Raw genomic sequence first — 26,111 nt, 5'->3', positions numbered from 1 at the left:
ACCAAAAACCGATTTCCAGCTGGATCTGACGATAGAGGCACACAGAAAGGGATTTGAATACTTGTACATGTGATAATCACCAGGCGTTGCTAGGCGGTTGCTAGGCTGATTTGAGCGTCATGTCTTTGACATGCATTTGCTGTCGTACGTCGACAAACTGCTTTAGCAACAAGAATTCAAATAGTTTTAAAAAGGCAAGTTTACCTCAAAATAAAACAATTCTCATCGTGTCTTCATCCTCACGTCATGTCAAACCTTTGTGCGTTTCTTTCTTCTTCAGAACACGACATGGGAGATATTTTGAAGAATGATAATAATCAAACATGGTTTAAGTCCATTGACTTCCATTGTGTGAACAATGGAACCACTGAGACATTTCTCAAAATATCTTCTTTTGTGTTCCACCGTCCAAAAATAGGGTAACACTTAAAGCTCCAGTATGTAATAATTTTGTAATAAAATTTCAGAAAATAACTTGTACAGTGTGATATATTTCCTCCAGTTGTGTACTTACAATATTTCAAAAGTCTCTAAAGATTTTTTATTTCAGAGAAATTCCGATTTTAAATCCCGGAAAAGAAATGTCGCCTCTCAGTGACGCAATGTCCGCTCTATACTTTGTTCCGGTGTAGACCAGAATATCACATGGTCAAATGCGGAAGTGGTTGTTATGGATCACGATTACTCTTTGGCGAGTATTGAAGTGCCAGTAAAACGGAAGCGTCCATATTTGGATACACGCAGACTGTGTGACAAACGGAGTAATAAAACCAGGATAAATATCGGCCAGGCGTTTTCGAGATGGAGAGAGCTGCGCGACAATCTTGGACTTGACAGAGACTCTGCTCTCGCGAGTGTATTGATAGACAGGTAAGCAAATCAATTATTTATTTTAGAACGATTGGTTTGAGCACGTTAAACAACACGGCATTAACCATAAACACGTAACACTGCACAACATTAACCCAACAAATCATTTAACAAATAGCTGTAAGTTGTAACGGGATAATATAGCATAACATGTCACGTTCCTTGCAGTATGACATAAAATAATACGATCAGATATACAGGTAATACAAAAACTAATAAATGACCTCATCCGTGATCATGATTCGTTTATCCAATTTAGATACATCGCTATGGCGAAAACGCATTTAAAACGACATCTCCCATCGTCACCTGCTTCATAGCGTCATCAAGCTTCGCCTTTGTTATTGTTGGAAATGCGCCCTCTTGTGGTCAAATACCAAGGTTACATACTGCAGCTTTAACATTGAGCATTTATAAATGTGTTCATTAATGATTGATAAGTCATTTACAAATGCACTATAAAGCAGTTGTAACTGCGTGAATAAAAAGGATTAACGAAATACCTGTCAAATAGTGAACTCACATGTTATAAATGCTTCATAAATGAATTTATTCATTATCAGATTTTTTTCCAAAGCAGTTTTTTCTAGTTTACCAAGATACATTCATTAAACGTTTGATCACTTTTTAACACTAAATGCGCAAAGGTTTTTGTAAACTTGTTTGTTGGCGATGTTTTATTAATGATTCAATTACTTCCAATAGTTAATTAAAACCAGAAAATATTTATTTATTATTTATTGTAGAAACAGAATGCTCAAGAGGCTTCGTCTATGATGTGAATCATACAAAGTATTGACGTCCCATGAATGTGCACTTAAAGAAAAGTGGATGCCTGTGAAGTATTCATATACACAACTTCAAAACACAAAGTTTGGGGAGAGTTATATTAAAAGAGTCCTAAATGTTAACAAACCATAAAAGTGTGCCTTAATATAGTGGATTCATTTGAACCATTTATGAAATACACAATATTAAGAAAAACCAACATAAAACCCTTCAGTCTCCAGTCTGAAAGCCTATTTTGCAAATAAATAATGAACACATTCATTAATTAAGCATTTATAACATGTGAGTTCACTATTTGGAAGGTATTTCGTTAGAATCCCTTTTTATTCATGTAGTTATAACTGCTTTATAATGCATTTGTAAACTACTTATTAATCATTTATGAACACATTTATAATCTTTATAAAGGGAAAGTTAAATGACCATCTTTAAACGTCAATCTTTGTTAGAGGTCACATTTTCCCTACTATGGCGAGGAAATGACACAGGAACGATTGGCGTCAGACCGGTTATATTAATTAATACTAATAACAGCGTTAGTTTTGCCTTTAACATTGGACGCGAGTTGGATAATAAAACAAGCAGATTGAACAGCAGACATTTGTAAGCAGGACTTCAGAGGACATTTCATAGAAGTGTTTAAGAGGTAAGCGCACACACACACAATATCAGTGTGTAACACATACAGCTTTCTCAGTTGATGTTAAACTCATGGAAGCTGTTATTTGAGGGTTGGTTATCTTAGAATGTGTGTAGTTGAATTCTTAGCTGAAGGACTGTGTTGAAAGTATTTGCAGTAAACCGGATTTTGTGTCGGCTTGCGGCTGCAGTGCTGCGCGTGCAATCAGACGTTATAAAGACGCGCTGCTGTGGATGATAGTCGAGAAAGTGATTGGAGAGCTCTTGCGGGTCTGAGCTGCCATAAAAGCCATTCTTATGAGTATTGATCCATATCCTTGACTTAGGTGCTAAAAATGTGCTCCATTATTAGGCCTGCGGGGTTTTTTCACTGTTCTTTTCCGCGATGACACGTGTGAATGCCTCTAAATCACGCCACAAATACATCATGAATACCTTTAAAGGTCAGGTTAGTGCTAATATAGACTGCTGGTCTGATGGAAACTATGCTTTAAGTGGTCATCCTCATGCTGAAAGAGCAAATAATTTGTGATTTTTAAGGTCGTTCTTGTTTCATGGTGTGTGCAACAGAGTTACAGACACGGAGAAAAAACACTTTAATTTTCTAATAATAGGCAGTTATTACCTTACTTCTTGACTGACACTTAAATGATTCGTTCGGCAATTCATCTGCCTTATGCCCTCCCGTTTGTCAGCATACCGTGATCTGATTGGTCAGATGGTCTAGAATGTGTCGCATAGTAGGCGGGCATTACACTGAGTGATGCAAATCGACCCAAAACTGAAATGAGATGACAGATGACTCGTTCGCGCGATTCAGATTTGACTCATTTTGAATCATAACTTTCTTATTCGTTAACTTTCGGCTTTACAACTCGGCAGACTGCTTACATTCACACACATTTTAATATTTACTCTAATATTTAAAATATTGAAATGAGAACGGTAATCAGCACATTTTCAGTTTTTAATAAAATATATATAAGATGTTTTTGAAATAGATGACATTGAATCATTAAGAAAAGCAGCAAATAGAGAGGCAAGGTATTTCAATTATTTTTTTAATTATTATTCATTTTTAACTATTACACTTATAATTACCCATAATAAAAATAATAAAATAAAATAAAACAAAATAATACAAAATTATCAATAAATAAAAAAACACAGACTTGCCAGGGTAAACAAAAAATAATGGTAATAAAATCACATCTTGAAAAGACACAAAGGATGAATACCGAGAGACAGTTTTCATAGCTTTCAAATTAGTAGAACTTCGGATAGTATCCACATGTCAATAGGTCGACACAACAGTACATACAAAATACAAGCGTTGTGTGATCACACAGATAAGCTTACTATTATTTTAAAATGTTCACATAACATTATCAATTCTACCTATGCATACGTTCAAGTTGACTTCACTGAAATGTTTTTCATGCATTTTAAACATGTTTTAATCTGAGAATGTCTGATCTTAAAAAATACATTGTGTACGTAGAAAAACATAATGTCTTTATTAGAAATAAATAGTGTGCTTGAGAATTGTTTTTGAAATGGACGATTGAAAATGATAAGAATACTCGGACCAAGGTGCAACTTAAAGAAGATGCTTATTCATATTTGAATAGAAAATTTAGGAGCAAAAGGCTTCTTTGAAGATGCTTTAATATAAAATAGTGACAACAATTTTCACAACATAATTCCCATAGTTACATTTGTGTACATCTCATACAGTCGTAGTGAGTTTATTGTGATCCTTGGATAACAAAATGTGGAAAGAATTAGAACGAATAAGTGAACAGTAGTGTTTTAAATATTAAAAAAGATTTCAATGTAGTGTTTTGTCAGGAACTTTTCCCATGTCAGGACGAATTTCACGAATCACTTTGTGGTGCACTTCCTGCCATATGTCAGGGTTCAGAGGTCGGATGAGGTCACCTCTCGTGTCCCATTGCTCCGATCACCATAATCGAATCTATAAGAGCACTTAAGCAAGCAGAAATATTTACGGACATGCAAAACAATAATGTTTTACGTCGGGACCTTCAGGTTTGATTTAATGCGATGTGATATTTCTCAGTAATGTCTTCAGCGTCTTGAAGACGATTGTGGATTCATCCGTCGGTCAGCTGCGATCGGCCTTCTTGTTGTTCTACAAACATTCAAAGAGAAGAAGGTTGACTCAATGAAAATCTAAAGAGACTCTTGAAGAAATCAATTGCTTCTCAGGAGGGTTTGCTGCTCAGTTGTCGCGTGACTTTCGGCCTCCGAGAGGTTCAGGGGTTAGACGTAAGCGAGGTCAAAGGTGAACGGATATTTTGAAATTCTCTGGGAGAGATGTTACGCAACCGACCGCTATCGAGCTGGATGTGGCGTTTATGATCTGCCACGCATCAGAAATGTTTTATGGAGTTGGAGGAGAGAAGGTCAAGAGAGTTCAGGCGGCGTTTACCTGCTTTTTAAATAATGGAGTGTTTCCCAATAAATCTCACGTGGTCGAGATCTAATCCTTGAAAACGGAATAAACCTGATGTTCACTCCCAGAACTTCACTGTCGCCCCGCTTCAGTTTGATCATGACCCGCGCTGTCCCATGATGCTCTTATCATTTTCATTTGAACTACAGCGGATTCTTTATCTCGTAGTCTGGAGAAATATCTCCCCTTTCTTTGCCCTTGTATCCCCCCATCTCATCCCCAGGACTCTAACACACGGCCGTCTTGATCCGACACTGCTTTTAAATTAATATATTGATATTGACAAGCCATCTGCTGCAAGGCATAAATTATCGGGAGGAGGATGTGTTTGATCACGTGTCTTTTACTATCCACGGTGACTTGGAAACCCCTCCTGGTGCCATTTTAAACCCAATCACTGAATACTAAGGCTGTCACACGATTAATTGCGATTAATCGCATACAGAATAAAAGTTTGTGTTTACATAAAATGTGTCTGTGTATTGTGCATATTAATTTTGTATTATATAAAATCAAACATACATTTAAAATTATATATATTTATTAAATTAAGGGGTGAATTATTGATATTTAACATTTAAAATACATATAAACGTTCATTAATTTTTATATTTTATATGTTTCTTAAATATATGTATGTATGTGTTTCAAACACAAGTGTAATATGCACAGTACAAAAGAATATATTTTGTAAATCTGGATGCGATTAATTGCGATTAATCGTTTGACAGCCATACGAAAACATTGATAGTTTGGTGAGCAAAGCTTTGAGCAAACACTTGCACATGGTGCAACGACTAGAAATAATAAAATTAATGGCTGAATAAACATTCTATTCGTTGCATTTACCAAGGTTATTTTAGCTTACGGGTGGCACGGTGGCTTAGTGGTTAGCACGTTCGCCTCACACCTCCAAGTTTGGGGGTTCGATTCCCGCTTCCGACTTGTGTGTGTGGAGTTTGCATGTTCTCCCCGTGCCTCGGGGGTTTCCTCCGGGTACTCCGGTTTCCTCCCCTGGTCCAAAGACATGCATGGTAGGTTGATTGGCATCTCTGGAAAAATTGTCCGTAGGGTGTGAATGAGTGAGTGAGTGTGCCCTGCGATGGGTTGGCACTCCATCCAGGGTGTATCCTGCCTTGATGCCCGATGACTCCTGAGATAGGCGCAGGCTCCCCGTGACCCGAGGTAGTTCGGATAAGCGGTAGAAAATGGATGGATGGATTTTAGCTTACATAAATTCAAACTTTGAAATCGTCTCTGTTCATTGAAATCAAATAAAATATTGACCTTCAAATAATTGGAAGAACTTAACTTTAGGATAATTTGAAATGTTGCCTCAACAATAAACTGAAATACGTTTAAAGGACTAAAATTATAATAATAAACAATAACTAAAATAAAACTAAAATAGAAATCAATTAATATTATATAGCAACATTAAACATAAACAAATATATTATTCAATGACCAAAGCATTTACCAAAATAGCTAAAACTTTAACTAAAATGAACATAAAAACTAAAGATCTGAAAATAAAAGATACAAAACTATAATAACTCTGCAATGCACCATATGACAATTAAAAATATCTGATGAGAATTTATATTAAAAATAAAACATCTGTGCCATAAAAAGGCACAATACAAGAAATAGTTTTCATTTACAAGAATGTTAAACTGCTATTCATTAAAACTACGGGACAAGAAACGCAAAGCCATCCAAACACTGATGCTTTCGGAAAACAAAACCTTTGAAATTACATTTTGGTGACTGAGAATGCATGTGTTGAGGTCTCTGCGATTTACATGCCTGGCAAATTGGTCAATATTCTAATCATCTAGATGAAGGTTGAGCCAGATGAAAGGACAGCCAATCAGTGAGAGTGCTGCTCCAGCCCTCTGGCCACTGCTCACCCCTCGACCCCTTGAGTGACCCTCAGGTCAAAGGTCGCCTCCTAAGGTCAACAGTCTCCGGCCACTGCACTGGACAGAGTCGTTTCCATGGACACGCAGCCATCCCAAGAGACTCAGGGCGTCATGGAAACGACCCCTGGAAATGTGCAGGTGATGTTTTGCAAAAGGATCTTCAACTCCCTCTGCTGGATTCGCACAAACACCTCACAGCTTCCAACCAGACGTCATGTGTGCATTATGAAATCCATTGTGAAGTTTGAACTGTATCTGTGTCAAAGACGATTTACTCTATAAATTTTGGTGTTCATAAAACGAACTGACTTTGAAATTGTAAAAACATCCTGTCGCATCACATCTTTATTCAAAGTGAATGTAGTCAAGTGTAAACAGTTACCTATATGAAAATCTTTCCAGTCCAGTTATTTAAAAATAAACATTTTCTATTCTATTCTATTCTTTTCTAAAAGGACATTTTCAAATTGCATCTCCTTTCTAGTGCAGATCGCATCTTTGTCTGAAACGCTGATCATATGTGACGGATTTTTGAGTCTTTACATTAATGGTGAACTGCGCCCTCTAGCGATCTGAGACTATAAAGCGAGGATTTCCTAAACGGGGTTTGTTAATATAATACAATACATATATTTTTTTATATTAATAAAGCAATTTTTATACTTGTTTGTTATTCCAATACACTCCTTGATTGTACTTTAAAAAAATCTTTTAAAAACTTTGACGATTGGCCAGACTCACTGACGACCACTATGACGTGCTGTAAATTTACTTAAACCTTTTCAGTTCCGATATTGCCTACGGAATTGTTTTAATAACAGTTATAAATTCATTTACGTGTGGAATTTTAACAGTAAATGCTAAAATATAAAAAAAAACCATTTAGTTCAGTCCGTCGCATCGGTTTTTCCGGACACACGTGACCACACCTGCTGCCCCGGTCACATGACACAGAGTCGCTTTGATTGATGACGTTCGCGTCAAGCCTCTAAGTTATATTTAATTGTAAACACTTTATAAATATATACATTATTTTCTGATAATTATGTCCACTGAGGTTCTGGAAGCCATGGCAAGTATTTTATTGTGTTTTGTTTCACATTCAGATGAAGATGAAACACAAGCAGTGACGTTATTTGACACGTTGGTCTTGCCATTGAATGTGTTACTATCTGCTTGTTTGAACACAATCAAACCATAAATGAAGATGAAAAAGTAACTTTTTAAAGAGGTAATATTGTGAATGAAGGGTCCTCTAGGAGCATTTTTGATACATCAGATCATTACACAGTCAGAATGACATATCTGTTGGCCAAAACAATGCTTTTTCTTCTTTGTATATGACTTTTGGATTATTTTGTGTCCTGTTGACTATTTGCATTTTGAAGCATTATTAAATTGTGTTAAACTAACCCCATACAAAAACCAGAGCCATTGAGAGAGAGTCGCGTCAACTCCATTGACTCCAATGGAACAGTTTTTTCACAGCAGTGGCGGTTCATGGAGGCTCTCAATAGTTCCCGGAAGTTACGCATGAAGCTGCGACTATACAGACCAACTGAGGTAAACTTGTAACCCATTAAAAGACGAAAGCCATTCAATGAGTACATTTTTTAAAGCATTTAAAGAGAAAACACTTCCTGGAACTTTCTGAAGGCTCCACGAATCACATGACACTCTAGCGTTTTGAACTTCCGTTGGCAGAACTCTCTCTCTCAATGGCTCTGGTAAAAACTTACCCTGATAGGTGTCACTGATGTGCTCAAGATTTCATTTGTGGCTTTCGTCTCACCTGTCCACAGGGAATGCTGGAGGCTTTACGGGTGACCGAGCTTCGCTCTCTGCTCTCCAGGATGGGCAGGAATAAAAGTGGCCTGAAGAAAGATCTCACAGAAAGAGTGGTCAATCTCCTGCAGAACGAGTGCAGTTTCGAGCTGCTGTTCGCCGTCCAAGAGCTGCACAAACTCCGTCAGGTCTCGAAAGACGCTCGCAGGAGCTCAAAACCCAATTCCGTCACACCCGGTCTTGTGGAAACCATCTCCATGCCGGAGAGAGTGTCAGCCGGCAAACCTGGATCACTGACGGTCGTCTCTACAGAACAACAGATGATTCAACTGCCCTTCTACCAGACACTAGAGACCGTTCTACCCCCTACACCTCTAGGTATGATATACATGAGATGATGTAAATTTCAAGTTATAATACAGAGAATGATCTGGCAGAACGTAATTCATAAATAAAAACATTTATTAGTTATTATTAGAGCCAGAGTCATATCTACCTCTTTACAATGTTGTCCATATTATCATTATTTCAATGTTATTTGTCAACAATGTATGTGTATGCCATAATATATACATTTTTTACTCCATTATTTACAGGAGGAACTGCATTCTCGTCGATTGTATAATAGATTTCTGTTTCTGAGTTACATCTTTGTGTTATTGTTGTGTGTTCAGTGCCCGTGTTTGGTGGAGCTCTGCAGAACTCAGACTTTCAGTTTCATCTCAATGCGAGTCAGCAGGCTCAGATCCAGAATGCTCAGTGAGTTCCTCTTCAAATCTTCATGTTGTTCAATGTTTTTGTGTTTCGGTTGTAGAAAAATATCTTTAGTTCTTTATGCTAAGACATTTTTTCATTCAGTGAGGTTCAAAGGTCAATATGATGCGAATAGACTGTTTCTAGGTCACAGTTGAATTTTAGCACATTTGTGCCGTTGATCATGGGGACGACTGTCATATTTCTTTGTTGCTGTTTAGAACATCTTAAATTCTCCGTGAACCTGAAGTATAGATCGTTTTTACTGCCGCATTCCCGAGTAGAGGCATTTTTTGAAAGAGAAAAAGAGTGACCGTGGCTTTCGTTTTTTCCTGTGATTTGATTGGATGTATAAATCAGCCGTTGCCCTTTGAAACGGAACTGGCAGCAGACTGAAGTTCAGTTTATACTCGAGCATCGGACCTGCGTCATAGCCTACGCAGAGTCACATACCCTACACCGTAGCTTGATAGCACCTCTCCAAAAATCTATTTTAACCCCTCCCTCAGGTAAAAAAACTCCTCGATAGAGTCATATTTACTCAAGGGCATTTCCGAATGTAGATTACTTGTGCTTCTGTATTAAACATCTCAAATCTGCAGCAAAAGTGACGGTTTACTTGCTGCTATCACTGCTAATGCTTCTCAAGCGAGCTGCTTCTTCTTCGGCTCTTGTCTTGGTTACACAAACAACATGCGCATGGACACAGAGGCCTAGTGGTCATCGCCTGTCGATGTGGACAACGACATAGAAGTATAAATGAAAACTGACACGTAGGCTTCAGCGTAGAGGCTGCGTCATAGGTTCGACACTCGAGTATAAACTTACCTTGACAGTTGAAGGGGAGGAGTTAACGGATGCTCCGTCTAAGGCGTCTAACATGTCATTTACATTAAACGCTGCAATGTTTCATGAAAAAATAAGAATTGTCATTATTAATTTCACTGGGACTTTAACTTTTCAATTGTTGCTAATATTTTTTGTAATTTAAAAATAAATGAATGCTTCTTTCATCAATCTTACAAATGAACAATTGTAACATTTCTCTCAAAAACCGGGCACGGTAATGAATGAACGGGTTATTTGACTTTGCTGGGCTGCTGCTGGGTTTTGTGTCTTTGGAGGATTTTATCGAATGAATTGATTTTGAATTGCTTGGCTTCCTCCGAAGATCTCCGTCTGGATCGATGTCTGTTCAGGTGGTGCTCAGGTGAAACTCTACTTTGTTCTTTGAGAAAATTTTACTGCCGGTTTAAGTGTGTGTTTTTAAAACAAGAATATTAAAGTCTCTTGATGAGTTTTTTTTATCTCTTATTACCTCATGATGTTTCGTTTGGAGATGTTTTTAATACCCAGGAGGTTCCAGATATAAATGTGTCTTTCAGGATTTGTTACAGTGAGAGTATCGGTGTTGAAGAGGATCAGTATCCAGCAAACATCAGTGTTTCAGTCAATCACGCTAACTGTCCTGTACAGGTGATCTTTAGCTCAACTTTACTTCTGTTTCTCTCCTTCAGACCCTTCTGCTCATGATATCTATACAATTAACAAACAAATAACTGAACTGAACTGTTTAGTGCATAAATAAACAAATGTCTCCACACCAATTAATCTCTTATGCTTAAATTCTTGTGTTGTTTCCAGTGTTCCTATTCATCCAGTAAACCTGGAACTGAACCGTCACGTCCATGTCGTCCCATTGACGTCACATCTTTGTTGTGGGTTTCATCCACAAATCGCTTCTCAGTGACGTGGGGAAACTTCGGCAAGGTACTGAAATATTACACATGAGGAATTGCCTTAAAGGGATGTTTCTGAGGCAAAACAAAATGTCCCCATGTTTCACTCATCCTCATGGCATCCTGATTGTACTAATTGGCTTCGTAACTCTGTCTCCTCTCCACCAATAAAGTGGCATGTGGTGGACGTTCTTGCGCAATATAAATGTAATGAATAATAATATTAATACTAATCCTGACTGAATTTGACTTTCTTCTTGAAGAATAATGCAGTCGGAGTTATAACACCACGGATCATTTTACTCCGGTTCACGCGCATTCAAGAGATGACAGAAGTAGACATCAACGTTAATAGCACTATATGGATATTTCTCTTAAACAAACACATGGATTGGCTTCAGAAGACCTCTGTAAAGAGCACAGAGCCGTGTCTGTCCAGCCGTTCTTTGATCGATGGATATACGTTTTGGATCCATTCACTCCAGTCTACCGCATGGAATAAAAAATGAAACGTGGTTTAATAACTCCGATTGTATTATTCTTCAAGAGGAAAACCAAAGTCAGTAAGGATACCCATGAGGATGAGTAAAACGAGAGAACTCTGAAATATCCATTTAAGAGTGGAGAAATTAATGAAAAATCTCACTTTTGATCCAAGAAGTAAAAAAAAGGTACTTTATTTCATGGCAATAAGGCATCAATGTTCTCTCCCTCTCTTTCTGTCCCTTTTTCTGTCTCTCTGTCTCTCTCTCTCTCTGTCTCTTCTCTGTCTCTCTCTCTCACTCTTGTCTCTGTCTCTCTCTCACTCTTGTCTCTCTCTATCACTCTTTGTCTCTGTCTCTTTCTCTGTCTCTGTCTCTCTCTCTCTCTCTCTCTCTCTCTCTCTCTCTCTCTCTCTCTCTCTCTCTCTCTCTCTCTCTCTCTCTAGCATTACTCTGCTGCTTTGTATCTGGTGCGTTTGGTTTCCTCTCAGGAGTTGTTAACTCAGTTGCGCAGCACATCAGTGGAGAGTCTGGAGCTCTGCCGGCAGCGAGGTGATGACATTCCTCATTCATCATTTACACTTTACATTCACAGATGTCTGCTGAAGAAAACAGCCCATCACAAACCGCTTCACAGTTGAAGAGTTCGTCACTTGTGACACAACTAATTAAAGTATAAGAAAGAAGAATGCTGCTTGCGAAAACAAATACACAAATAACTTATTGTAAAAATCTGCTCTTTTTTTGTCAGATTGCATATTTACCAGCATCACCTATTCACAATTTTACCTACTGAAGTTATTTGAAAATATACAAATGTTAAAAGTTGAATTAAAATACTGTAACCAACTTACATTTTTCGCTCTCATTCTTGTGTTTAAAACATCACATCATTTGTGATATTTTGATCATTTGGATACGTCTGCAGCCTAATGTCAATGGATCTTTTACAGTATGTGAGAAATTAAACTCTGATCAGAAGAATGACATCACCACCACAGGACTACAAGTTTCACTCATGTGTCCAGTAAGATGTTTTTGTTTATAATATATAATTCTTAAACATTAATATTGATGTCATCTGCATGAATAGACATTACAGTACAATATCTCTCTATTTTGTCTGTCTGTGTGTGTTTTTTTAAGCTGGCAAAGATGCGCATGTCAGTGGCGTGTCGAGCACGGGGCTGTGCCCACCTGCAGTGCTTCGATGCCTCCTTCTATCTTCAAATGAATGAGAGGAAGCCCAGATGGACCTGCCCCGTGTGCCACAAATACGCCCCTTTTGATGCTCTGTGCATCGACAGGTACACTACAGGACAAGCACACTTTAAATAGATATATTCGGACATTTATAATATTGGGATTCATAAGATATTTAATGATTCTGACTATATGACTCCATGATCGATTCATTTGTAATTTTTTGTGTGTGTTTGAGGATGTGAACTCCTAAATGTGTTTAAAGAAACCTCTTGAGAAAGTGTAAAGATGATGTGAGGCTTATGATGTTTTTTGTCATCTCTAGTTTGATGTGTGAAGCTCTTGAGAGTTCTGGGGAAGATGTGGAGGAGATTGAATTTCTGTCTGATAGCAGCTGGAAACCTGTGAGGCGGGACAGAAGCAACAAAGAATCAGCTCAACATCCTCCCAAACACAGTAAGATCAGATCTCAGAACAGCTTCTCTGTTATTAGTTACGTGAATAAAAAAACTCAAGCCCAGTCAGGACCTTTAATAAAACTAAAATCATTTTTTATGATCACTAGTTTGTAATTTCTTACTAGTACGATACTCAGTGTGGCATTCTTTTTTTATATAATAGTGGGGAATCATTCTCCGGTGGACAGCAATGTTGTGGATCTGACTCAGGGTTCCTCTGACGATGAAGATTTGAATGAGGAGATGGTTTCTACACATTTAGAAGACAAGAAAGTACACTTCAGAAAATCTGGCAAGATCAAAACTACTCGATCCAAAAGCAGGTCTAGAACAATCAACTGAGCAGCAGTTGTATTTTAAATGTCCTTTATTAAGGGTTTTAATGCTTTGTTAATTTTGTTTTGTAAACTTTGAATACTTGCCAATTATGCAGTGTTTTTATGTTATATATTTGTTGTGGCAATAAAGTCTTATTTTACTGGAACTATGGTGCTGTGCACTCAAATGTTGGGCAATATTTACTGTTTTGTCTTGGTCATTTGTCGTGTGTTTTTGATGGAAACAAGTCAATGATTCAAATAATGTATTAATTTACAGAGAATTTAAAATACATACCTACTTAACAAGTTGATGTGGACAATGAAAATGGAAAATGCAGTTATACAAAACGTTCGCCGCAATGAGTAAAAAAAGCAAATTAAATCTCGATATTATACGATCATAAGTAACTGGAGACAAAATGTTTTAGTATTACTCGTAGAACATAAAGAAACAGCAATCGGTTAAGAAACGTGCTTTTGATTTTATCCAGTAAAAGTTCTTCTTCGTGATTTCATGTTTTGCCAGCTTCAATATAGCGATAATAGAAATAATACAGCAATAGATGTAAAGATCAGCAAAGCAAAGACAATTGTCAAACAAGCTGTTATTAAATACTGGCAAAATAAAATATGGAGAAGACATGAAGACATTTCTATAAAATTCAGAAGAAAGTGGATTATAAAATAATGAGACCGGAAGTGATTTTAAAAGAAGATAAGAAGTAATAATAACAAGACTAAGATTAGGACATTTCTCTTTAAACGGAAATTTATATATTATGTATTATGTTTATTTTGTGGTGAAACTGAAGCGTTGATCATATTTTATTTCACTGTAGAGAATACTGTAAAGTGAGACAGATTCTGGAAACACAATTCGGCACAGATAATAATGTCTTTAGCCCTAATATTAGGTAACAAAAAATCACGAGAATGATAATAAATTATATCATAGTCAAAGGAAATTTCAGGAGAATGTAAATTGTTTTGTTTATTTAATTATTCTTTTTCCCCACTGTCACTTCACACTCCAGTTCAGCTGATGGCGGTAATGCGCCAAATGTTGGCTGGCCCACCGCCAATAAACGTTACACGAAGAAGAAGCAGCTGGGAAAGCGCACCGCATCCACATCATCAGCCTGTATCGCGATATACCGCTGATCTGTCCGGTTTCTTTCATCACCGGTTTTAATGTCACAATATTTGCTAGAGACCTTGATCTCTGACAGACGCTTTAAACCTCAGTCAACACAGACGATGCTAACAGGCTAACTGCGTCCTGTAGCGCGAGCTGTTAGATCAGCTAATTAATTTCATTCATTAATCATTTATTCTCGTTTTATCAAGATTTTATTTTATATTTGTGCAACGAGAGGTGAAGACATTTCGTTTAAAGATATTTTATGACGTTACGTGTGTAAGGGGCAGTTAACGTTACCTGTGAGGTTCACATGTGATGTTTCTGTTATTATTATATTTATTTAGTCTGTTTCCTTCTGGTGTATCATATAAGTGTTTGTTATTTTAGTGTAAACAGTCTAAGTTCTGAATCTGGCTTTTATGTGATAATGATCAGATCCAGACAGTAAACTGGACACACATGTCGGTGAGGGTTGGATCTGCAGATTGAACTTTGTAAACTCGATGAGGAGTTTGACATTACACACATTGTTAGGAAAAGCTCAGTCTGAGCTCGCCTTTTACTGCCTCTGAGATTAAAGTCCTGATTCCAGCATGGCTCCCAAAAAGAGGCCCGGTCCTATAGTGATAACTGGATCTGGAGAGACTGAGACCACCTCCACGCCCATCGATGCTGTATCAGAGTGAGATGTAGAATGATGTTCAGTCTTAACCAGTCTGTCATTATTTATCATGAAAACTAACTCTGTTTCTCGATCGCGCTTTACACCAGAGCAAACATCCAAGCTCTTCAGAAGAAGTTAGAGGAGCTTGACTTGGATGAGCAGCAGAAGAAGCGTCTGGAGGCGTTCCTCACACAGAAAGCCAATCTGGGTGAACTGAAGGACGACGATTTCCAGCACATCTGTGAACTGGGAGCGGGGAATGGAGGTGTGGTCAATAAAGTGTGTCACAAGCCCTCCGGTCTCGTCATGGCCAGAAAGGTGAAGTTTCGAAACCAAATTCAGATTGTGTCTTTGTCGCATAGAGCGTAGGTTCTCAAACTCTTTCGTTCTAGGACCCCCCTGTGTAGAGTGCATCGCTTTGCGGCCCCCCAGATAAAGCCTTATAATCTTAAACTTTGAGTTGTAATAAAACAAAAAACGCATTCGGTTGGTCGCATAAAACCTATAATAAATTTCTATATTTCATAAAATGCCACAGAATCTGTGGCCCCCCCCTGCATCCTTTTTGGCCCCGTTTGAGAACCACAAGCACTTTAACAACATCGCATTTCTCCAAACGATGAGTTTCATAGCAAGTGCGTTGACAGGATTCAGACTCCCTGACGGTTTTACAAATTGTGGAAGGATCAAACAGCATGATGTGATGCGCTTGTTTCTGAAACAGTCCTTATGTTTCAGCTGATTCATCTGGAGATCAAGCCTGCCTTCAGACATCAGATCATCAGAGAACTGCAAGTTCTGCACGAGTGTAACTCTCCGTACATCGTCGGTTTCTACGGGGCGTTCTACAGCGACGGAGAGATCAGCATCGGCATGGAGCACATGGTATGGCGTCTAGCAGGGAGAAAACATTCCTGTGTTTATGAAACGCTGATCGTGTTCGATAACTGTGTGGCTGTTTACAGGATGGAGGCTCTTTGGATCAGGTTCTCAAATACGCTGGCAGAATTCCAGAGGAGATCCTGGGGAAAGTCAGCATAGCTGTGAGTAAATACATCTGGAAGACACTTACAGTGTTATTAAAGATAACGTGGGGATTTATTACATTATCACTGAAAAGCACCATTGATGGATGTGTAGATGGACTCCAGCTTGTTTACAAAACTGTCAATCAGAAAATGACCTGTTTTGTTTTTCGTATATTCGAGTGTGACACTTAGGACAGGTCTTGTTGATTGTTGTGGGTAACTAGTCACTAAGTAATTAGTTACTGTGTTTAAATTACTTTTCCCTTGAAAACTAAAATAAGGGATTACTCTACTTTTTAAAGGAAAAGCAATTAAATTACAGGAAAAATTAAAGTAAGGGATTACTCTTATAATCCATGGCATTTACTCTAAATACAATAAAGAAAACATGACCTTCCAAATCAAATTGATGTTACTAAAGGTGTCACACAACAGAATACTTTATTTGTCAAAGTTGATTTAAAGATGGTTTTCTTCCAACAGGTTTTAAGAGGTCTTGCTTATCTTCGAGAGAAGCATCAGATTATTCACCGAGGTAAAATATCTGAACTCACGTGAGGCTTCTGGAACTAATCGGAGTATAATTTTGATGAAGATGTAATTACGTGTGTTTGTTATTATCTAATGAAATATTTCCGTTTGCAGACGTGAAACCCTCTAATATTCTTGTAAATTCTCGCGGTGAGATAAAACTGTGTGACTTTGGAGTGAGTGGGCAGCTCATCGACTCCATGGCCAACTCTTTTGTGGGCACACGGTCCTACATGTCGGTGTGTGTTTGTGGCTTTATTATTATTTGTGTTAATATCCCCACATCTCTAATAAATCTGTTTATGTGTGTGTTTCCCCTCAGCCGGAGAGATTGCAGGGCACTCATTATTCCGTACAGTCTGATGTGTGGAGTATGGGTCTGTCTCTGGTTGAGATGGCCATCGGCCGTTATCCCATCCCTCCACCTGACCCAAAAGAGCTGGAGGGCATCTTTGGTAGACCAGTGATGGATGTTGGGGAGTCGAAGACACAAGGCACCTCTCCACGGCCCAGGGCACCGGGCAGAGCCGTCAGCGGTATGAAACGTCTAGTTCTGTGTTGGCTGTAACTAGTTACTGTAATGTAATTACTTTTCCCTTAAAAAGTAATGTAAGGGATTACTCTTATTTTTCTGTAATTTTAATATCAGTTACTTAACACTTTGTAATATATTCAATAGTGGAAACGACATCAAAATTATAAGTCTAACTTTAAAATGTACGCTTAAAGTATCCTTCTTTTATTTTTATACTTTGGTCACTTAAAAATAATAATTTATATAGTTATTTATTTGAATGAATTAAATACGCCATTTTGTGTCTTTCCTTGAATTAATTCTTATCAAGGTTGATGTAGTTTATAGAAATAATTAGAAATAAATAATTTAATCATTTTTGGAGAGAGTAATTTGTACAGTTATTATTTGACACTATTGACTAGGAGTAACTTACCCAACACTGGACTAGTTTGAATTTTGCATGCAGTTCACTCTTTATATTATAGTCAGTAAGAAAGTCATGATATAATCCAGAATACCCTTATTCATTTAAACTATGTCATTTTTACATTAAGGTCTTCACATAAAAAAAGAATTGTAATCTTACTAAATTAAATGTGTTAAATATGTTTATAATCCATTTTTCTTCCTACATTTTTCTATGGCATGACTCATTACCCTATAAGGAACTGATTGTCTTTATTCGTTTCTTCTGCAGGTCATGGGCCGGTGATGGCTATATTTGAACTCCTGGATTATATAGTCAACGAGGTGAGACTCATTTCTCAAATTTTACAGATAAATTCTGTAACCCAAGTTATGCCGTTATTACCACTGAACACATGTTGCTTTGACCTCCAGCCGCCCCCTAAACTCCCACTTGGCATCTTCACTCCGGATTTCCAAGAGTTTGTGACCAAATGGTGAGTGCAGTACAGTAGATGTTTCAACAGTTTGTGTGTGGTCTTTCAATTAATGTTCATTTGATTTCCTGCCCGTAGTCTCATTAAGAACCCGGCGGACCGGGCCGACCTGAAGTGGCTGATGGTGAGTTCTGATTTATTCCTTCTGTAAAGATCCGTCGTGTTTGTTTGTTAAGATTGTCTTGGATCAGCTTCTGATTCAACATTTCTGTTAATGTAACCAAGGCCAAGTGGGGGGGACAAAAGCATTAACCATTAACATCTTGATGTACTTTTTGTCACCCCTTAAACCCCAATGCTCAAAATAATCAAATAGATTAAGTAATATAAGCTTAATTTGATGATAAAGTTAATATTTTAAGTTCCTGAGATCCATGTCTTCTTGCTCATTTTGGGTTGCGTAAGTCAAGGTTTTTGATTTCTGCATATAAAGACTAACGCCCCGTATACACTGTCAGTTAAATGTGACCCAATTCCGGATTTTTCCTCGAAAATATCTGTGACACAGATCGGATATGACCCACCATAGTGTAAACAGGAAAAAAACACATGCATTGGGATATTTCGAGATCATTTTCAGGCCTCATTCATATGTTGAAATAAATCAGATATTTGTCAATGTGACTGTCCTGTTAACAGGCAGTTCCGATTTTCTGAGGCATTGCGGTCTGTACGTAATTAAAACGGCGAAAATTTGGTTCTTGTCCGCAGTTTTATGACGTATGATCGGGAGGAAGAACGTGTGGATGCGGTTAAATCAAAGACATCCAGCAATTTGATTAAACAATCAAAGCATATGCGCAGGCTGCTATGATGGCTCTTTTCCTCCTCCACCATCCCTCAAAATCAATTTAATGTTTGAGGCGATTTTGTCATATATCGCGGAGCTAACATCAAGCACATTTCGCGTTTGTCCATTATGGCTAGAGAGTATTGTTGGCTCAATAACAGCGATGTTTGACAAGTATAAGCACATAAATTGGATATGTGTCACAATTGAAAGTACTTGTCAAAAGACTGTTGAAAAAAACAGATATAGGCAACAAATCAGAATTGAGCATCAAGACCTGCTGTATAAACGGGGCCTTAGAAATATGTCAAATAGAGAAACTGAGCTTTGTTAACTTAAAAATACAAGTACACAAAGATGCATGTTTAAGTTCTTTCCACTTAATTTTGTGAGAATTATGAATTCAATATTTAAGTTACCCTTAATTCCACGTATTAAGTACCTTATTTTAACATTAAAAGTTCTGCTTACTTAAATTGAGAACCTAAAAAACCCGGTGAAAACACGAGTAGGCATCATTTTTTTTTGAGTATCGGCATCTGATCCGTGTTTACAGTGTTCCGATGGATAAAAACTTTACACTTGATTTATTGCAGAGAGCTGTGTAATAATTGATAATAAAACTAATTTAATTTGAGTGCTCTCAAACGTTTAATTGTGAATAATCGCATCCAGAATAAAAGTTTGTGTTTATGTAATATGTGTCCATGTACTGTGCATATTCATTTTTGTATTTATGAACACATACACGTAACTGCATATATTTAAGAAAAATGTAAAATATAACAATTAATAAACATTGATATAGAGTTTCAACTATTGTTATATATAAATAAATACATTTAAATATTTCCTAAATATATATATACAAGTATGTATTTGTTTATGAATAAAAAATGTATATGCACACTTCACAGACATATATTATGTAAACACAAACTTTTATTCTGGATGTGATTAATCGTTTGACAGCCCTACTTTAGTTATAACCCACTTTCTCTCAACAAGAATCCCAAAGTGCTACAAATTAAAGGAAACTAAAGAAGAAAAATAAAAAAAGCAGTAAGTGTATGAAGAGTTTGGTTCTAAACAAATCATGTTTTTTATTATGTAATCATGTTTTTGTTGTGTTAGTATGTCTCAAATCAAAACAAACCAACTGAGAGAAAAAAAACATGATTTTTGACAGTTTTAAAGACAGAGTCGTCTCATCTTGGAACCTAACTCTTCATACTGCATATAATATAAGTGAATACGTTTTTGACCCATACCTATGATGTGTTTTACAGAACCACACGTTTATTAAGCGTTCAGAGGTGGAGGAAGTGGACTTTGTTGGATGGTTGTGTAAAACCGTCAGGCTCAATCAGCCCAGCACGCCCAGCAGAACAGCCGAATGAGGCCGACGCGCACGCACACACAACCTTATGACCACCCTGAATCCTGTTTTCTCTGTCAATAATGACACATTGAGCAACGTTATGACACTGTGTGCTCATACCACACACGCAAAGCTGCTTATTTGATACTTTTACAGACATGAGTGACTCCTAAAGAACACGTGTGAGTCATATTTCACTCCGTAATCAAGACCATGTATTTTGTATACAGAAATATGTTTAAGGGACTTTAAGATGAACACACAAACAATCTTGATATGGTCCTAAAAAAGGTTTTGATTTCATTTATTATCACAAACACTTTTTGTGGTTAAAGTGAATTAGACATGTTTTCGTCCAGATTCACGTACAATATCTTCGGATCACACGAACTTCACCACTGTCACTTTCAGAATCACTTTAAGCAGTTCCTCTGCTAATGGTTTACGTTTATCCATCAGATGAGACAAAATGTTTTATTATCAAATATATCATATTTGTGCTGCTTTTGTTTTTCAGTCGTGTTTTATACCACATATATCCTCAAAATAAAAACTGATGTCCGTTCAGAAATCCAAATATCATTGTTGTTTCTTCATTTCTAATACTTCATTTATTTTTGTTTGGAGTATTTTAGCATGCGTGGTGTATTTATCTGCATGCGTGCAATAGAGTAAGGAGACCTTGTAGATTCACCACAGTGTGACGTTCATGTCCGCGTTTATTGATGCACTTTTTTTTGTGTTTATGACGAAAATGTGAGATTTCCGTTTATCCGTTTGTTTGAGGATCTGTAGCACAAACAGGGCTAAAGCTGAAATCCTCAAATGAGATGATGTGCTGTAGATGTTAAACTAGTTTTGGTTTGAATTAAGATTGAATTTTTTATGTTCTCATTACAATTGTATTATAATTTATTATTATTAACAGGTAACATCTTGGTGTACTTTTTATCCTTCCGTCATTTTTACCGTAAACCCAAATGAACAAAATAATCAAATAGATTAAGTCATGTAAACATAATTTTATTAAAAGGTTATGTTAGTCTATTTATTATGTTACAGGATCTGTAGCACAAACAGAGCTGAAGCTAAAATCGGTTTATTAGTTACTGTGCTGTATAGATATTTAACTAATATGAGTTTGAATTTATATTTTTGTATGTTCTCAATAGAATTGTGTTATTCTATTGAATATTGTTTTGTATAATAAGAGTTGGACACATGGCAGGGACATGATTGGGTGATGTTGTACTGAGGTGATGAATGCAATATCATGTGTCGGTCAACAGGAGGCAGCACAGGCATCTGTTAGTGTTTACTGCGTTCACTCCCTCCACCAGCAACAACTAGCACATGTATAATGTTAAGATGAAAAGTGTCCAGATGATGTTGAGAAATCATAAACTAAGCAGATGTTTGTGATGTAACCATGACGAGGTTGCCAAAAAACACCATGTTTGTTCATTTAGATGCAACGTCTGGAATGTGTAGATGTTCAGCGTGCACACGTCTATGCAAAACATCTGAATTCTGTGCTGGATGTGATATTGATTCTTAATCAGTTTAAGCGATTTGAACGAAGGTCTTGTGTTTTTATGGAAATATGTGAAGTCACGGTTCGCTAAAACTTTAATAACTAGGGTTTTAAGGTCCTGCTTTGGTTTATGTAGTGTCCAACAACAAGTTTATGTCCGAAGGGGTAATAATAGGCAGTTATTCTTACCTTACTTCTTGACTGACTGAAATGATTCGTTCCGCGATTCATCTTTCTAATCCCCTCCTTTCCGCTAGCCTAGTCTGCTGTGATTGGTCAAATGGTGTAGTCTGATGTGATTGGTCAGATGGTCTAGTCTGATGTGATTGGTCAGATGGTCTAGTCTGATGTGATTGGTCTACCGCGAATGTGGCTCATGAGCTACAGCGTTTGGGAGAGAAGTTTTCGCGGGCAGTCCTAGCAAGACGTAGGCGGGGACTATATGTAGTGACGTAAATCCACCGCGGTTCGCCAATCGGACTAGTGACGACTCGTTTGCGTGATTCAGCGTCGACTCCCTTTTCAAGCCAATAAATTTGTTATTCATTCCCCTTTCGGATTGACAATTTGGCAGACTGCTTACTTTAAAACACGCAACATGACACTCCATGAAATGTCATTTTCATGATCTCATGTTATGTACTCTCCATGCCTCACGACGACCCTTGAACTCAACTCGCTGTAGCTCTCCATCAGGTCAGACGGACAGTCTCATTTATTAAACACTGACTTCACCCCCATCCCCTGTTTACCCCGTTAACGCTCTTCTTCAAATCTGACCCATATTTCAATCTGTTTTCCAGAAATAATGAAAGTGAGATTGTTCAAAACACGCCAAGAGTATGTAGATTGTGGAGGCTAAATAATTGAATTGAGTGAATTTGACTAGAAATGTTTGAGTTGATATTGAGATCTTCAATAATATTGACTTTTGATCGCAGACTTGAATAATCTGAGCTCAGTTTGACACACTGAGTGCCTTTACATGCACAGTCTTACGCCGATTGTGTTTAATAAGCTGATATATGTAAGGTCATGTAAACGCGTAAAATGGTTTTCTTTTATCAAAACCCGATCGGCAGAGGTTGTTTTTGGCACATTACTCCGATTTCGCGCTATGTGTAAACGCCTTTACTGGTATTCTCTCTGTTTTGTTTATGTGCGCGTGTCTGAAAGCGCAGTAGTAAAAGTCCCAAATGGAACTAATAGTAAAATAGTAGAAACGTCTAAATGAAGAACTATTGTTGCATGTCCAGGTACAGCGGACATGTGTAGAGTTATCAAAATAGAGCTTCTGAACGTTTTCCCGCTGCATTTGTAATGACAAAAAAACAGAATATCGACGATGACGTCACTGCACGCGAGAAACCCGCAGGTCTCAAACTTCAGTGTAAACGCGGTTTTCTGCGTAGCCGGTTTATTACTATGCACGTTAACATGTGAAAACACGTTTCTTTTTAATCGGATTTTTGATAGATGTCCGTTTATTTTGTGCGTGTTAACGCACTCATCTCTTCTCAAACTCTAATGACGGACACATTTGTGACATATCAGGAGAATCATCTGAGACGCACACGAGACTTTGCATTGCGAATGATGGTTTTCTCTTCTAGTTGTGTTTCCATCAGGAAAGACGAGTTTTAAATGTGCTTCTTATTTTAAGGACACGATGTAGAATTGATCTGAGAAGGTTTGTGTGTGTTGTGAGACAGGAACACGTGTCTCTCTCTCTCTCAAACTGCTTCTCATTCTTTTCTCATCATCCCATCCCCCCCGTTCTTGCAGATTAGAATTCATTAGCAATCAAAGAGTCTCTGTGGAACTCCTGCTCTTAATTACCAGCTCATTTGCATTTTTGCATATTAATGACTGCAGAGTTTGCCGTCTGACTGCGGCAGCGAGCGAGGCTCTAAAGTCACGCTGTCCGTTTATTCTCGCATGACGAGCACAAAGAAAACCACCGGAACCAGTTACAGCGCAGTCTGCTCCACGAAAAATACTATAGTATGTTTACCACAGTAAACTGAAGTACGTTGAGTAATTAGATTCAAATTATTTCTATACAGTGATTTTCACAATGTCACATTGCTGCAAAGCAGCTTTACAGTAAATGTGGGTAAAATAAATCATATATAGAATACATGACACTATGGCTTTTTTAAGTAAGATGTGTATTGATTGGACTAACTGATTGTGTGTTGGTTTGTAATCTTGTTTTATTGAAAGTGATATCAAGCAAGTTTATTCAAATGAATATATTATACTAACTGTAAAAATCATTATTTAAAGAAGAATTTAAAGTATTTTCTGAAATGTATGTGTGTCAATGAGTGTGTTAACCTGAACAAAATAAACTCTATTCCAGTTTCTTTTAATAAGCAAATGTACATCAAATCTATTCATGCGTTTCACAATAAGGCACTTATGGCTCTAATACAAATATACAATAAAATTTCCCCTCTTGCCTTTAAAACAAAATACTTCACCACTGGCGTATCAAAACTAACAAAATTGAGATGAAAAGACAAACACATGTTTGAGGAATGTGAAGGATGAGCATTAATCTATTATAAGGACTTTACTGAAAGTTGCTATGAGATATAAGTGTCTTCTGCTTGTGTTTCCATTGAAAGTGATCAAGTCTAAAACCTTGATATGCAATCATTTAAATGTCTTTGATAAAAAACAGAAGTGCTTGATTTAGTCAAATGTGTTTTGATGGATGAGCGTGGCAAGTTAAGGGATATAGATATATAGAAACGTTATAGTATGTGCATTGGATGTATGAGACTTGCCGGGTTTCTCGCGTGCTGCCAGTGACGTCATCATTAATAGTCTGTTTAGTCATTTAACATGCAGCGGGAAAACGGTCAGGAGCTGTATTTTATATCTCTCCACATGTCCGCAGTACCTGCAAATGCAACAATAGTTCTTCATTTTGACGTTTCTACATCAACTTCATGATTCCAGAGAGACTTTTATAGGTTATTTTACAATTACTTCCGTTTGTGACTTTTACTACTGCGCTTTCAGACATGCGCACATGACCAAAACTGAGAGAAAACCTGTAAAGACGTTTACATGCAGCGCGAAATCCAAATAATGGACAAAAAACTAAGTTACCTCTGCTGATCGGTTTTTATCTAACCGTTTACGAGCTTCCCCCGATTAAAAAAAAAACGTGGTAACATGACCTAACATATATCAGCATATTAAGCACAAACGGCAAGACTATACAATTAATGTTATTTAGTTTCATGTTTTTAAATGTTTTTATACAGATTGACCAGCAACTTTGGCAAATTCCAGTAAGAGCAACAAACCCAAATTGGACTGTGAAGATGTTTTGACTCATGTATTATGACCCATAATACACAACAATGACTGAGTTAGTGCAAACACAATATAGACATTATTCTTGCAGTAGGAACAAAGTGTGTATTTTCGGAGAAAATGTAAATGATGTTTGTCGCCGTATGCCAATACAGATAGATGGTTCAAAGCAAGCAGCTTCATCGTTGCAATGGTGTTCTGAGTTTTATTGATGTTGCTATGGACTTGCTGTCGTGTTGTAGGTGGTTGCTAGGGTGTTCCAGCCTGCCTCGGTTACTTTATCTCTGGATGTGACTTGGGTTTAGACTTATTTTTAGCCTCTCCTTAAAGGGAAGGTGCAACCAAAAATCGCAATTCTGTCATAATTTACTCCAGTCTTTCTTAGGTGGATCACAAAAGAAGATATTTTGAGAAATGTCTCTGTGGTTTCGTGTTCACTCAATGGAAGTCAATGGGGTTCGGTGTTGTGTGGCGATCAACATTCCTCAAAATATCTTATGTTGTGTTCTGAAGAGGGAAGTCACTCGCACAGGTTTGACGTGACTCTGAACAAACGAATAAAACAGAATGTTTGTTTTTGAGTCAGCTGTCCCTTTAAAGGACGAATTATGGTCCACCACATGATGCAACATCATCAGAGGGGTCCGCAGTGGTCCGCTCACCCCATCCACATGAAGCCCATTTTTTGATTGACTGCAGGCCGAGTCTGAGGACTTTTATTCTCCAGGATCATGTTTGCTAAAATTTGTCTTTATCATATTAAATTGTGTCAATTGTGTTAATGAACGTCTGTGCTGTGATACTCACTTCCTGTTCTCGTCATCGCTGCCGTGACCGCAGCATTGCAC

General features: G+C 37.5%; 2 protein-coding genes across 4 annotated transcripts; both read left to right on the top strand.

Moving 5' to 3' along the window:
- Positions 1 to 582: 582 nt before the first annotated feature.
- Positions 583 to 13,595, top strand: pias4b (protein inhibitor of activated STAT, 4b). 3 transcript variants are annotated; one of them, XM_056742894.1, is made up of 11 exons: positions 583 to 870; positions 8,505 to 8,865; positions 9,162 to 9,246; positions 10,412 to 10,450; positions 10,626 to 10,716; positions 10,885 to 11,010; positions 11,908 to 12,013; positions 12,415 to 12,488; positions 12,608 to 12,768; positions 12,990 to 13,120; positions 13,286 to 13,595. In XM_056742894.1, exons 2-11 carry the CDS (start codon positions 8,508 to 8,510, stop codon positions 13,462 to 13,464), a joined length of 1,350 nt encoding a protein of 449 aa, XP_056598872.1. In that variant the 5' UTR covers positions 583 to 870; positions 8,505 to 8,507; the 3' UTR covers positions 13,465 to 13,595. The 3 variants fall into 3 exon arrangements, with proteins under 3 accessions (XP_056598872.1, XP_056598871.1, XP_056598873.1); XM_056742893.1 differs by lacking the exon at positions 583 to 870 and adding an exon at positions 7,649 to 7,774; XM_056742895.1 differs by lacking the exons at positions 583 to 870; positions 10,412 to 10,450 and adding an exon at positions 7,649 to 7,774.
- A 929-nt stretch (positions 13,596 to 14,524) lies between these two features.
- map2k2b (mitogen-activated protein kinase kinase 2b) lies at positions 14,525 to 20,967 on the top strand. The gene is made up of 12 exons (XM_056744480.1): positions 14,525 to 14,817; positions 15,019 to 15,265; positions 15,355 to 15,565; positions 15,986 to 16,132; positions 16,213 to 16,290; positions 16,759 to 16,810; positions 16,921 to 17,045; positions 17,129 to 17,342; positions 18,021 to 18,073; positions 18,164 to 18,225; positions 18,304 to 18,349; positions 20,305 to 20,967. The coding sequence occupies exons 2-12, from the start codon at positions 15,177 to 15,179 to the stop codon at positions 20,413 to 20,415; spliced, it is 1,188 nt and encodes a 395-aa protein (XP_056600458.1). The 5' UTR covers positions 14,525 to 14,817; positions 15,019 to 15,176; the 3' UTR covers positions 20,416 to 20,967.
- Positions 20,968 to 26,111: the final 5,144 nt, after the last annotated feature.

The sequence above is a fragment of the Triplophysa dalaica genome, chromosome 3 (genome assembly GCF_015846415.1).
Source record: "Triplophysa dalaica isolate WHDGS20190420 chromosome 3, ASM1584641v1, whole genome shotgun sequence".
Classification (NCBI taxonomy): domain Eukaryota; kingdom Metazoa; phylum Chordata; class Actinopteri; order Cypriniformes; family Nemacheilidae; genus Triplophysa; species Triplophysa dalaica.
This window is presented reverse-complemented; position numbering and strand designations above follow the sequence as displayed.